The sequence below is a fragment of the Polypterus senegalus genome, chromosome 4, assembly GCF_016835505.1.
Source record: "Polypterus senegalus isolate Bchr_013 chromosome 4, ASM1683550v1, whole genome shotgun sequence".
NCBI classification, from domain to species: domain Eukaryota; kingdom Metazoa; phylum Chordata; class Cladistia; order Polypteriformes; family Polypteridae; genus Polypterus; species Polypterus senegalus.
Window position 1 is genome coordinate 68810075 of NC_053157.1, and position 15429 is coordinate 68825503.

The 15429-nt window shown below is 36.8% G+C and overlaps 1 protein-coding gene across 3 annotated transcripts in view; it reads left to right on the forward strand.

Moving 5' to 3' along the window:
• Window positions 1–15429, forward strand: part of LOC120527421 (AF4/FMR2 family member 1-like) — a 206910-nt gene that overhangs the window by 43287 nt on the left and 148194 nt on the right. For all 3 annotated transcript variants that reach the window (XM_039750819.1, XM_039750820.1, XM_039750821.1), the window contains exons 2-3: window positions 13425–13545; window positions 13948–14778. In XM_039750819.1, the coding sequence (XP_039606753.1) occupies window positions 13425–13545; window positions 13948–14778 (952 nt within the window). The remainder of the gene's footprint in view (window positions 1–13424; window positions 13546–13947; window positions 14779–15429) is intronic.

The window sequence follows — 15429 nt, forward strand, 5'->3', positions numbered from 1 at the left end:
ATGAGTGGATGTTAACCACATTTTCCACTGCAATTACTGCAGTACATTGGCTAAGAATAACCTATTCAACTGTTATAAGAAATGCATATTGTACAAAAAAAACATTCTAATGTGCACACAAGTATTAATGCAAGTTTGCATGTCCCCAGAAAGTGACAGTTTTCAAGGGGTTGGCACTAATGAAGAGAAGGAATCACACTGCATGACAGTTGCAGTCAAAATATAGAACATTTTTATTGAACAAATTTTGCAAACAACTTAAACTATAATTTTGACAATATATTTTCAACCATCCAAAGAGGCATTTAGACTTAGTAAAATATCCAGAGGTGCTTGCCTTAAGAAGTGGTCAACTTAAAAGGCGGGTCAGCCTAGTAGTAAATAGTTTTTGTAAACCAACTACACTTTCTGTTAATGTTAACAGTATTTGTCCACTGACACGTTAGCTTTATGGATTGTAATGGCATTTGTTATCTCGATCCACCGCTTGCTTTTTTTTATCGTAGGCAGTAATTCTAGCAAACGTGTCTACAAGTGATGTCTAACTCGAGTGTCCTCTAGCTTTTTCAGTTTTACCCGAGGACATGGAGGGTGTGAATCTTAGTTCCATACATTAATGGTATTCAAAAGCATGTTTGCGACTAAGGTGGTGCAGCAAATTGCTTGTGTTGCCACCTCCGGCAACAACTTTTGCTCAACAGCATTTACAGTAAATAGTTGTTTGGTCCACATCTGGCCTTTTAAAAGACACAGCTCCTTTTTTCCATCAAAAGTTCTTCTGTGTCATCATGTTCAACTTTATCGTCCGCTACAGTTTCAGTTTCAGAATGTTCTCTCTCCATTTTCATCACTCAATACCTCCATTAATGCATGTACTCCATTGCATGCGTGTTTAGTGGTGTAGCAGTGGAAAAGGTCCCCCCTTAAACAGTTTCCCGCTGCGGCACGTTCAGAACGTTGTTTAGGCTATTGAAATCCATATCATAACAAAAATAAAAAACAGTTTTTGGTATGAGTCGGTATACCTCCCAGCACTACATACAACTGATTTATTTTGCTCTGTTAGCAAGGTCAAAATGTTATTAAGGTTAAAAAATACAATTTTGTACCATAAAGGAGACTGAATATTTTCCAATTTTATAGTAAAGATATAATAGATCAATGACAGCCATTAGACTGAGCAATGTAAAAAGCAGTATGAACTAGAACATTTCTGGTACATTGAACCTAATGATTTTCATTTTAACATGGATCCATTTGTATCATTACATATAGGTTTCAGGTACTTGTCAAAGCTAAACTGTTACTGAAAAACCCAAGAATTTGAGCAAATAATTACCATATCATTTAAACAGAAAATCTTTTTTTTTTAAATTCCCCAAAATGACCTTCACATTTGTTCAGATAACACAAAAATGTGTTGTGTTATGTATTAATAAATTAGTTTAATATTAGTCATTAAAACAAACACTAGCAAGACATCACCCTTCATTAAATGCCATTTAGTAAAGCTGTATACCAATGCTTTATCCCTTCAGGTTTCATGTTCAAAGAAATGGCCTTTCCATCTATGTAAATGATTACATCCATCAATCCAGGCACATGCCCATTCCAGCTAGCTTTGGCCACGAGGCAGAAACAATCCCTATACAGGGCATCAGCTCATCGCAAAGTGGATACAACAACATACATACATACACTAGCGTTTTATTTTAGCTTCGCCAAATCCCCAGACCTGAATGTCCTTGGAAGGAAACTGGAACACACTGTGGAAACCCACCAGGAAAACATGCAAACTCCAGCCAGGGAACACCAGGGATGTGACTCCCTGCAAGGCAGCAGCGCTACCACTCTGCCACTGTGCCACATATGTGGAATTATTAACACTATAAATTATTTAAATTAACGTAATGATTTATATGTAAACTGTAACATACATGATTTAACACATTTCATCATGAAAGTGATATCAGGTGTAAATCTAAGGATTCTAAATGTGCAGAGAGCTGTAATATCATAAATTTAATGTGTTCTTTGTGGCAATCACTGCCTGCTGCTGCTGTCAGCGCAGAAGGAAGCTCCAGAAACACACAGCGATTTAACAACTGGGTCAGGTTTCAGATGATGTTTACAGCTTTCTACTTTAATGACAAAATTATGAAATTGTTTTGTGACTAAACGGGGAAATTGACATTAGACCTTTTTTTTTCTTTTTCTTCAATGTGTCCCTAATTTTTTTTTTTTTTTCTCCGTGGCTCCAATACACTTCCATACATTTTGGTGCCTTTGAGAAGGTGCAAAAATAAAATAAAGACGACACAGTAAATGGTATGTGCGACCTTTAAAATGGATCACATCGTTAATGTTGGGGAACATGTGATGCTTGTATTGCCTATGCAAGAAGTAGATGAAGAAAAGCACCACAAAAACATTTTTATGTCAGCATTAAAGTTTGATTTCTTCATCACATTGAACCATTCATAAAACATCGAAGCACAGAATTGATCTAAAGTGGCTTGCTGTTGCATGTTGATAGTAAAGAACTCTGACGTCCAGTTCCAACTTGAACTCATGTGCTCTATGATTATTTATTTATTTGCTGGTACTGCAACTCCTGCTCACATCTAGTTAATATTTAAGGAAATGCTCAAAGAATGTGTCAAATGAATGCTGGGAACTTGTGGCAGCCATGATGTATGCACATTGATTTTGTATACTCAAAATTTCAGCTTCATTGTATTTTGTACAGTTGAAAATGGAATCTTTTTTTTTTTTTTTTTAACGCAGATCTTTGTAAAGCAGAGTGGGGGAAGTCAGTGCTGTATTTATGTAAAATGCAACTTTTCCCAAAACAATCATCACAAGTGACTAGTTTGTTTGTTTGTCTTCCTGTTAAACTCTTACGCACCTGATCATTAGTGGTACATTATCAGTTCTTCCTCACAACCATACATGTTTCATAATGCCTGCTGTGGAAACCAGGGGCACTCCAGTTGTTACCCCAACACAGACAGGCAGAGACACGAGTTCAGCACAACACACGTCACATGTGGAGCGCATCTCCCTTGCTCCCCACAACAGCACAGTATGTAAGCACCAAGTACTGTACACAGTCCTCCTCCTTCCTCTCTCTTTGTCATCCACCTCCTCTTGGCAAGCTTCATCCTGACTCTGGCTTGCTTCTGTGAGGCAGCTGGCTCCTTTTTAAGCCACACCCGGGAGCACTCCAGATGGCTTATTAGGAAGGTCTGGAATTGCTCCCAGGTGTAGCTGAAGACCAAAGTAGGGCTCTACAGCTCCCACATTTCCCACTGCTCCCTCTTTTGGCATCCATTGAATATGACAGGGCTGTGCTGTCAAACAGTAATTCCCATACACCCCTGTGGGAATCCAAGGTACTGTTGCAGCCAAGGGTGTTGCCATGTAAGAGTTCGGAGGAGACTGTGCCTTTCGGAAGTCCTCTGCCCCTGTTCTTCCATTTTGGAGGCATCCCGGCCGGGTATTGGCACCGGCTGCCATCCATCACACCACTTAATCATTAACATTGATCAGATGAAATAAGTTAAAACTAACCAAAACAAGAAAGCCTTTGTAACTAAAAGACCTTTATGCTTTACCAAAGCTTTGAATGTTGATAACAAAACCAAATCTTTTAACCAGTTAAGAATTAAGCTCCCAAAAACATGCCAGCATTCTGAAAGATGTACAAAACAATATGCTTCAGAGTGAGCAGTGTAAGTTGGAATTCTGTTGTTGCCCTTGTGTGGTGTTGGCGTAAACTATTCATTCATTTGTTTATTCATCTTCGCTCCAAGTACAGAGCACAGAGCAGAGATACTGCCTAAGATATCACAAAAAATGTATTATTTCTGTACTGTATTTAGGTCATTGTGTGATTAGCATAGTGATTCTATAGTATATTTTATTTTATTACTTTTCTTTTACTGAAGTTAAAATTTCAATCTCATCCCAACAGTCAGTATTTTGTTTCTGTATAGATCAGAAAAGCATCTTGTTTTTTTAATTTTCCCATTGTGGAGGTTAATTTCGGGTATCTAGTCTCCATAGTAAAACTGAGAATACGCAGTAATGGAACATAACATTCTCACAATAGTATGCTGTTGTCTTATCTTAGACTTCTGATGCCATTTGAGAGAGACCCTATTGTTTATGATAGGCTTATCATTAAATCCAAAAGCCTGAAATTTTAATGTTTTAAATAACTGTTGGAATATGGATTTAAGATTCTTGGGGCTACAAATATGAATGACTATGCCACTAGCAAGGTTGAAATACAATTTTGACAATAAATCATTTTGTTTATCGGGGTTGTGACTCTGATGTTGAAGAATGAAATTATTTTAAACCCTGCTGCATCCACAGATTTTGATTTAATGTTCCATATTAATTATCTCTGGGAGAGGTGTGAAGTTTTCTATCACCTCTCATTCCAAATCTTTTTTTAGGTAATTTATGCTTAATGTAGAGGTAAACTAGCTGAGTGTTTTACATGCAATGCTTGTAGCTACACTGTATTAAAAAAGAGAGAGCACCATATTGTGAAGTATATGCTTCTCTGTTTTCTGTTAAATTACAGTTAATGTTAAATTGCATTGTATGTGCAGAGATTCCTGTCTGCTTAAATGAATCTGCCTTTATGTGCTGAATTGTCAAGTTGTCATGGGACATTTTTCCCCCATATGCAATGTGAAAGTTCTGACAGTGTTGCATTACATATCAAGTGTGATATGGCAGTGATTGGAGGTTTTCAATTCAGTTTTGAATGTTCAGATTCTAATACTCATTCAATTCACAGAATTTAATTATGAATAGGCTGACCTGCCTTTTAACACTTCTGAAGGCAATTCAATATGTAGATCAATTTGATATTTTATAAAAACTCATTAATTTGGTTATATTGCATTTGAGCGGTATTACTTTAATACTCGTAATTTCTGTTATTTTTGTGATGAAATTTAAACTTTTTTTCTATATTGAGGTCACCCTTTTGAACCCCCCTGATATTTACTACTATGTGCGGCATTTGTACTTCATCAACATTAATTATTTCCAGAGAAATAATTTTGTCTATTTTCCAGCGCATCGCGCACAAAAGCAAAGGAGCGATGGGAGCACCAGAACTCTGCTCACATCATGTCGCTTCGTACTGCAAGCTGCAAGTAGTAAGTCTGTGATAAGCGGAATACCGCTACGCTTTCCACTCACAGGACGGAAGGACAATCCCGACCGCTTTTATATAGTAAGAAAGAAGAAGAAGATATCGCAGAGTCTGGAGTAGAAAATCATCTTTTTCCTGGAAAAATGAAACTACAAATCCCATCGTGCATTGCAAAATGGACGGGGTGTGTGTAACACGCCGCGCCTGCGTAGCACTCGTCGGGACGGAAGGACAATCCCAACCGCTTTTATATAGAAGGATGTTCCTGGCCTATTTTTTATTATGACAGAATATTTTTTAATGTTGTAATATAAGAGATTTGCATACTTTGTTTCAAGCTATTTCTTTTGTAATACTGTGAAAACTAAAATGACCCAAAATATTTGAGTCATTGTAATCTATGTAGTCATTCTAATGTTGGCAAATGTGATGCTTCCTCTTTTACAATTAAGGAAAATGTCTGCTTTCCAGTCTTCAAAGATAAAACAGTGTTTAGTGTACAATCAAAAGGACATCTCAACTAATGTTTTGGTATACAAGTACCACAATAAAATTCTTGCCCTTAAAATGCATAAAAACCTTAAGTACATCAATGAAATACAGCACTAGCATTCTATTTCCATTTTTTTTCTCTGCAAAGGAGACATCTCTGCCTCTACAAAATTGGGTCTTAGTCATTATGAGCTGCTGTGTTGGTCAATTTGTTTATTCACAATTTAGTACTTCATGAACCAGTCTGTAGCACAATCTGCTATACTTTTTTGTTCTTTATTTCACAGGTAAAGTACAAGCAATTATGCTAACTTAATATGTAGAAATTCAGTCACAGTTGTCAGTTTTCTTACCTCAATAGAAAAATGAAAGCAATCTGTAATATAATATTTTCAGAATAAATTCAATTCAGGCTGCATAATTAATATCCTGTTCTTTACAATTTAAAATGGGAACTAAATATGTATACATGAATCATAATTCTTTATTTTGCTGCTTTATAAGAAGTCATAGCTGTAAGCAACTGGAATAGCAATAGTTTTAATCAAACATGCCAATGGTATGATTAGGAGCATCAAAATATATTTAAAGGTGTATGAAATACTGCAATTGAAAATTCCTGGTGTCAAATCGTATATATTAAAGATCGGTGAACAACGTAACTGAGATAAATGTGCACTGGGTCTGTTTTCTCATGGCTGGTTTGTAAATCTTTCACAAACTTACCTCCTTCAACCAGAAGATGAAACCTAGAAAGTATATTAAAATTCAGAATTTAAAAATGTCAAAGTTTGCTGTTAACATAAACACTTAGTGAAAATTCTTGAGCCTCTTAAATGGGGGATTAAAAATAGTTGGCTTGAGATATGTAAAGAGAAAATACAAGTTTTAAGTGGGTAAAAACAAAACTATGTATTTGTCTCTTGATTGCCCTTGATTTGTTGCTTATCCATTTATGGTTATTGTACTTCAAGACTACTCTGCAGTAATTCCATTGACTTGGGGTACTGCTGAAGTTTACATCAGAATGAGAGATCTTTTAAGTGCTGCTCTTCAGAGGTATTTATTTCACTTTTGCTGACAGGCTAAATTCTCTGCCGTGCCTTCTGTATGACATAACAGCTGGCATTCTGCTCTTGTGAATAAGCACTAGGATGTGCATTCAGTACTGCTATCATGAAGCTTGTTTAGCTTGGGTGGTTCTTTTAGTTTTAAATTGGAATATTTTTTATGTAATTGGCACCTGGTACCCAATTGAACATGAACAAGGGAAGTATCTTTCCAATGCAGCTTTACAGACACATCGGTCTGCTGTCGCTTTACACTAAATGAAGGTACATTCTCCTCAGATCAGGAGCGCAAGTTTTGACCACTCTGTACACCAGTATGTACAGTAGCTGTCTTTCTGTTCTAACCTGTCTGTAGCCAAACAGATGTTGGAACATGCATGTACCAAGGGGCTTTGGCATCTAGTGCTGAATTCTGAAAATGTGCATGCTGCTATCCAGGCATTGGGCAGGTGAATGGCCAGATTCTCTGGTGTTGAATGCATTTACTCTGATGTGTGTGCAAGTATCAGTTAGGATAGAAGTTATAAGTCAAGCCAAGTATTTGTCCATAATACAGGCTAACATTTACTTCATCTTCTCCCTCATTTTTAAAAATGTTGTATACTTTGAAACATTAGTTTGCTAGGTTTTCCAGTATTCACAGAAACCTTTCAGTGGTTGTATAGTTTCCTACTATAAATGTTTGCCAGAAATATTCCTAGTCAGCTGAAGTTGACTTCATGCCTCCAACACATTTTTTTCAATGGAATACCTATGAATGCACATGAAGTCATAATGCTGTAAGTAGTGCAGTTTTTGTCATCTTTGAAAATGATATTAAAGGCTTATCCAGTCCTGCCTTTGTCTGCCACCTGCTGGGATATTCCCATCATTTAATTTACAAACATTTGGGCACCCCAAGTAAGTATTTCTGTTACTGAGAATATTCAAGTGAACAGAAAATTAACTCCTCTCAAAAAAGAAAAAGTGAAAGTTGAAGCATTATTTTGAGCATTTTAAGCTAGATGAGTATATTTTTATTCTGTACAATTAGAGTGAAAAAGGCACCCCAAGGGAATGGAGGTCTTGCTTAACTTTGTGACTTTTACCATGGCCTCAAATCTTAATTAGCTTGTTAGGCCAATGGCTTGTTCATAGTCATCATTAGTTAAGGCCAGGTGATGCAAATTTCAAAACTGTATAAATACTCTTGACTCTCCAAACCTTGTCCCAACAATTGGCAACCATGAGCTCCTCTAAGCATCTGCATAGCACTCTGTAATATAAATAAAAGCCTACAAAGCAGGAGAAAGCTGTAAGAATATCGCAGAACATTTTCAGGTAGCTGTTTCCTTACTTCATTATGCATTTAAGAAATGGCAGTTAACAGAAGTGGTTGTGGTCAAGATGAGATCTCCAAGACCAAGAAATCTTTCAGAGAGATCTGCTTGCAGGATTGCTAGAAAGGGAAATCAAAACCCACATTTGATTGTAAAACACCTTCAGGACGATTTAGCCATCTCTGGAGTGGTGGTGCACTGTTCTTCTGTGCAGTGAAAGTTGCACAACAATTAAACATCTAAACAGACCTGATGCATTTTGGACACACATTTGTTATCATTTATGTAGAGTTTTCCAAAGTTAAGTAATAACAGTATTTTAGCAAAAAATTTATGTATTTTGCACATTCTGAGAATATGAGTGGATAATGTACTTGTGGATTATGCAACAAGAGTTACACAAGAATTGTAGCTATCCAGAGCAGGTCACAGTTTGGTTGTGTTCAGTTTGAATGTTTGTTTTTTCTCCATGAAAACACAAAATGAAAATAAAATTTTGGCCACCACTACAAACTACATGAGTTACAAAACATTTAAAAAATATATATTTTTGTTTGGATGCCTTTAAGGCCCTTTTAAAAAGGAGATCTGTTAAGGTTTTACCTTTATAGAAGGATTATTTAAAAATGCACTGTGAGGGGTTGTGTTTAAGAGAATCACAGCGCTCTGTATTTTCTAGTACTAGTTAACCAGTTAAAAATATGAATAGGGTTCTCCTGGAAGTGATATGCAAAACTAGATATGTAAAATACCATAATATTGTGTAGCAAATCTGAAATAAGTGGAGTGCGAGGAAAAACAATCAACCATTGGTTTACATGCACACATTTTAATTATATTTGCATACGGACCTTTGATCTGAGAGTCGTAGACCTGATCATTTTTTCATTTTTAACACAAGGGATACTCCAATCATGTTTTTAAAGGCCGAAATATGCTTATAGATTCATTTTCCTTAATCGGATGATAGTGATTGAGATTTTTTTTTCTCCCCTTTATCCCTTTTAAAAAAACTTTATGCTCTAAGCTCCTGCACAACCAGATGCATAGAAGCCCTATGTCCTATATTAAAGTATATTTGTAAAATTAAACGATTGACCGTTTGTTTTATTAACAAAATCAAATTCTGTAGGCTTATTGCTCAGTGACCATAAAGATGCAAAACATTTTCCTTAAAACACGTACTAATAAAATTACATACAAAAATATTTAGCCATAATACATATGGCATGAAAGAAAATCTCTTCTCATACTTAAACTTTCATAGTTGATTTTTTTTCCTGTTGTTATATATATAGATAGATATATATATATATATATATATATATATATATATATATATATATATATAGATAGATAGATAGATAGATAGATAGATAGATAGATAGATAGATAGATAGATAGATAGATAGATATAGATATAGATATAGATATAGATATAGATATAGATATAGATAGATAGATAGAGATGTATATATTAGATAGATAGATAGAGATATATATATATATATAGAGAGAGAGAGAATTTGTTATAGAGAGTACCTGTCAAATAATACAAAGAGCACAGAACACGTGTTTTGCCTTAATTGGGGCTCATCAGGTGTGTGCAGCTTGGACATCAGTGCCTGAGGCAAAGCCTCAGATGCTCTGTCACGACAGCTGGTTCACTCACTTGACAGGGTGTGGAGGAGGTGGCTGATGCAGATTAGTTTCTGTTGGTACCAACTTCAGGTGGCAGTGGAGGACCTGGAGGCCCACCACTTTTGAGACAAAGAGCATCCGGGCTACTGATGCCATGCAGTGGAAATTGGAGGTCAATGGAGGAAGTGTACAAGAATAGATTAAGCAGGGTAAACGTATCACTTGTTGTGTTTTTTTTTTTTTAAGGTGGTGAAACAAATGATGTGCTCATCACTTATGTACTGAATAGGAGGCTGTGCTTTACTGGATTAATGGAGAAACAAAGAGAGCGTTTATAGAAATCCTGCTGATGGATTTTAAATGATTTTAGCTATTTGACATTTGTTTTTTTTGTTTTTTTTTTAAGTGCTGTTTTTATGAACATCTTTTTATTGAATATTTAATGTCTGTAGGTGGAGGTTTGTGACTTCTGATGGACTTACCTGTACATTCAGTCTAGAATAGGAGTGGGGCTAACCTTGAGTCTTTGAACATCTTTTTCTTTTATCATTAACTAGGATATCATGATGCCAGAATTTTTGTATTTGATATGAATACCTCTAAAATATGCATTTCCATAGTACAGCAAAAACAGAAATCCCATTCAATGGTTTTTTTTATTAAAGCACCTCCATTTACTGAAGAAACATATTGTGAGGTTTTCTGTAATACAGTATAACATGTAAATACTACTAGCAACCGCTTTAAAATACTGGTATACCCATCAACTACTGTAGTTACCAACTGTCACTTAAGTAAACTAGAATTGGCATTCATAAATATCAAGATACAATGAAACACTTGAATTGTAATGTTTGGTAGAGATGAGTATCCCCACAGTATAAAAACAAATATGATTTTTATTATCTTGGGGGGATTTCAGCACAGGGTTTATAAAGAATGATGTATCATGAGCAACCTGATTTATCATAGCATACACACATTATAAGCATCTTCTGTGACATTACCTGTCCAGTATCTGAAAACTACTGCTTAAAATCTACAGTATGCAAAATAAACTGCTCACAAAAATTAAAGGAACACATTGAAAACACATCAGTTCACAATGGGGGGATACAATGTTCACAATGGATATCTATAATGATATGGACTGGGTAATGTGTTAGGGACAAAAGGATGCCACATCATTTGATGGAAATGAAAATTATCAGCCTACAGAAGGCTGAATTCAAAGACACCCCGAAAATCAAAGTGAAAAAGATGATGTGGCATGCTAGTCAATTTTGCCAAAATTTCATTGCAGCAACTCTGAATCGTACTCAGTAGTTTGTATGGCCCCCATGTGCTGGTATGCATGCTTAACAACGTCGGTGCATGCTCCTATTGAGACAACGGATGGTGTCCTTGGGGATTCCTTCCCAGATCTGGACCAGGGCATCACTGAGCTCCTGGACAGTCTGAGGTGCAACCTGGCGGCATCGAATGGACTGAAACATAATGTCCCAGAGGTGTTCTATTGGATTTGGGTCAGGTGTGTGTGGGGGCCAGTCAATGGTATTGATTCCCTCATCCTCCAGGAACTGCCTGCTTACTTTTGCCACATGAGGCCAGGCATTGTCATGTACCAGGAGGAACCAAGGATCCACAGCACCAGCATAGGGTCTGACAATGGGTCCAAGGATTTCATCCCAATACCTAATGGCAGTCAAGGTGCTGTTGTCTACCGCGTCCCTCCATAGATATGCCTCCCCAGACCATCACTAACCCCACCACCAAACCGGTCTTGCTGAACGATGTTATAGGCAGCATAACGTTCTCCACGGCTTCTCCAGAACCTTTCACATCCGTCACATGTGTTCAGGGTGAACCTGCCCTCATCTGTGAAAACCACAGGGTGCCACTTGCGGACCTGCCAATTCTGGTGTTCTGTGGGAAATGCCAATTTGAGTTTCATGGTGCTGGGCAGTGAGCACCGGGCCTACTAGAGGACGTCAGGCCCACAGGCCACCCTCATGAAGTTTGTTTCTGATTGTTTAGTCAGAGACATTCACATCAGTTGCCTGCTGGAGGTCATTTTGTATGGCTTTGGCAGTGCTCATCATGTTCCTCCTTGCCCACAGGAGAAGATACCGGTCCTGCCAATGGGTTAAGGACCTTCTACTGCCCTGTCCAGCTCTCCTAGAGTAACTGCCTGTCACCTGGAATATCCTCCATGCCCTTAAGACTGTGCTAGGAGACACAGCAAACCTGGCAATGGCATGTATTGATGTGCCATCCTGGAGAAGTTGGACTACCTGTGCAACCTCTGTAGGGTCCAGGTATTGCCTCATGCTACCAGTAGTGACACTGACTGTAGCCAAATGCAAAATTAGTGAAAAAACAGTCACTGTTTTGGGAGTCGTCTCATTGTTGCCCCTCTAGTGCACCTGTGGTTTATTTCATTAACACCAAAGCAGCTGAAACTCATTAACAGTTACCCCCTCTGCTACTTAACTGACCAGATCAATATCCCAGGTTTCATTGACTTTATGCTATACTCTTATTAAAAAGTGTTCCTTTCATTTTTTTGAGCAGTATATGAAACTTAAAACATTCTATATGTGCTGTTGTATTGGTGAGTTTAAGATAATTCCGGATATTTTAATTTAAACCACCTATTTTAAAGCTGTTTTTGTAACAACATGCAACATGCTTTTAAAGTCTGGTTTGTCAGTGGACCAATTGGTTAGGTTTGTAATATTTGCTATTGTTAAGAGTTGTATTTGCATAATTACTTGGGTTAAATATTATAAAGAGTAATGTTTAATGAATTAGTCTAATTCAAATTTAAAATGTCAGGTACTCCTTGTGGTTTAATTTTCTGAAATTGTCTGCTTTTTTCTTAATCTCCTCTTACAAATGCATGACAATACAAGTTAAACAATTATACCTTATTTGATGGGTAACGTTATTTTGCTCTCACTCAGTTAATTCCAGAATGGATTAAAGTGGCAATAACTGAAGCCTGTATTTGTGTGTTTTGCCTTTTTGTTTTATTTACAGTAAATAGCAAATACAAGTCCTACACTTGAATGATGAAATTTTCTTGTGCAAACAAAAAAGCATTTGCAGATATGATCTTTGCTTGTTTTCTTTTTGAAATGTGTTGATGCAGAGCTGTATCATCAACACTGTGAGTCATTTTTATATATAATTTTAACTCAGTTTTATTACATAGTATTGTGCCTTCCAGAGTAATTCTACTTGCAGTATGTATGAGTGTAGTGTTGACTTTCTCTGTACGACTGATACTATAAAAAAAGCTGGTACCTTTACATTTTTGTAAATTTTAGTACTGAAATATCCATTCTTGTGACAGCCCTAATCATTAATAAAGTAAAAAAAAAAATCAGTTGAGGTGTGAGAAATATATATTATCTCAATACAAATCAGTTAAGTGAAGGCAAATTACCTCTGTACATAATGTATGTTTTATGTGTCAATAAAATGATCCAGTTGATTTTCTTTTTCTTTTGGTTCCAAGTGTTTAGTAAACATCAGAAAAAGTACGACAAGATTTGCCTTTAGTTCACCCTTTACATAATAGCAATTTCACTGTTAATGTGAGGTGTATAAGCATTAGATATGTACTGCATTTTTTTTGCACATATTTGAATAAAAACTGAAAATGAATTTGTACCAAATAAAATAAGCAGATGTTTTTTCTCTCTCTGTTCCTCAAAGCTTGTACAATGAAGAAAGGAATTTGCTTCGTATTAAAGAAAGGGAACGGCGGAATCAAGAAGTACACCAGGAGAAGGGGACTTTTCTGGAAAATGCTCCTCTTTTTGGAGAGCCATACAAGGTAAGAAGCCAAACAACATAATAGAATGCTTTGAAATTGATTTGAAACTTGATAGGGATCATGTTGATGAGTGATTGTCTGGTGTAAGTACAACAATAGGCATTACTGTCTGGTGCCCTTCATCCTCTACAAGCTTCAAGACTTTCAAGCCACTTTAGGTCTTTTAAATGTAGCAAAAAAGCAGTTTCCTTAAGGCTTTTTTCCCTAGAAAATCAGGACTTTATGGGTTGCATATGATACCACATGAAGTGAAAAGAATTGACATTTTATTAAAAAAAAAATACAATTGAATCATTGCTATTATGGGTTAACTTGTTTGTAGTATGGATGTGAAAGAGACTTTTTAAAGTTCTTGAGTTCTTGGGGAATGTTTATTTACTTTTTTATTTTTCTTTCTTATAGACCAACAAGGGAGATAAGCTGTCCAGTCTAATTCAAAGCATGCTGGGTAATTACGAAGAGGTGAATGAGTTGATTAGCAGCAAGACGCATCAGGATCTTATTGGTATTCGAAAAGTCATTAGTCCTCTTCCAGCTAATGGGAAATCTGATCGACCGCACCTTACAGAAAATACACAACCCTCATTCCATAACAACTCTAGGCTTCCTCCCACTGCCTCTCCACCTAGTACTTGCCCTGGTCTGCTTCAGAAACACCAGTCATTTTCAGAAGATGCCTCATGTCAGCTTTCTGTGTCTTATAGTTCATCTCACAGCCAGCATCTCTCTACAGATTGCAGCAACAGTATGTACCGTAGTCAGCAGCTAAGAAATGACAAGTGGTTAAAGCAGGAAGAGTATACCTTGCCCTCAGTGCCTCTTCCTGATCTTTCCCCACCAGCAGAACCGCTGTCTCCATTACATTCCAGTGAGCCAAGTGATTCTGAGCCTCACAACAAGGACACTAATTCACCACTGTATATACCAAATTCTGGACCATCCAAAGCCAAGAAGAGTGATGCTCCAATTGTTTCAGTTATCAGTGAAACCAGTCAGCTTCCTTTACAGACTTTTCCTCCTTCTTTGCCAACCAAAACAAACCCTGTTATGCAACAAAAGCCTACAGCCTATGTCAGACCAATGGATGGGCAAGACCAAGCACCTAGTGATTCCCCAGTGTTGAAACCTTCTCCAGATGAATATCATGAACAGCCTTATGGAAATACCTCAGATTTAAAAACAAACATCAAGGCTAAGCTGTCCAAGCTGAAAATACCTTCTCAGCCAGTTGAGGTCAGTGCACTTTTTTAAAATAAACCTTAGCATCAGTTACAGTTCTTTACATAGTTTCAATTTAATTTCCCAAAATATAATAATTTACATTTTTAGCATTGTTTCATTGGGTCATTCTGGCAATGTTTTGTCAAAATAAAGCATAACTGTTATTTATCAAAACCTGTTTTGTCCTGTCTGCCAAAGCCAAATGCACACAACTTATTCAGAGTTTAAAAAATTCAGTACTTTTCCATTTTGAAAGTTTTTGTTTTGGGAATAAATACCCTACTAGTTGTAGTATGGAAGCATTGGCTACATAGACCTGATCTGTGTGTATGCATTTTTTCCACTTTCTTTCACATGAAGACTAAACTAAACAATTACTAGATATTTAGAATATTTTCAATATTAACACTAGAATTACCAGAGCCTACGAAAAAACTCGTAAATCCGTCCCACCTTAAATCACTTCTTAAAATCGTTCACAGCTCTCCACCAGCGTCTTTTGTCATCTAAATGTGCTGATAAAAATCAGGCTGCAAGCAGCCGGCTATTACATCCCCCCACCGACTTAGAACGTGCACAAACTTCTCCCAGCTCATGCCTTGATTGATTTTCTGGGAGTGAAGTGGAGTTTTAGAGTGGAAATAATAGATCGTTGTTTGGAAC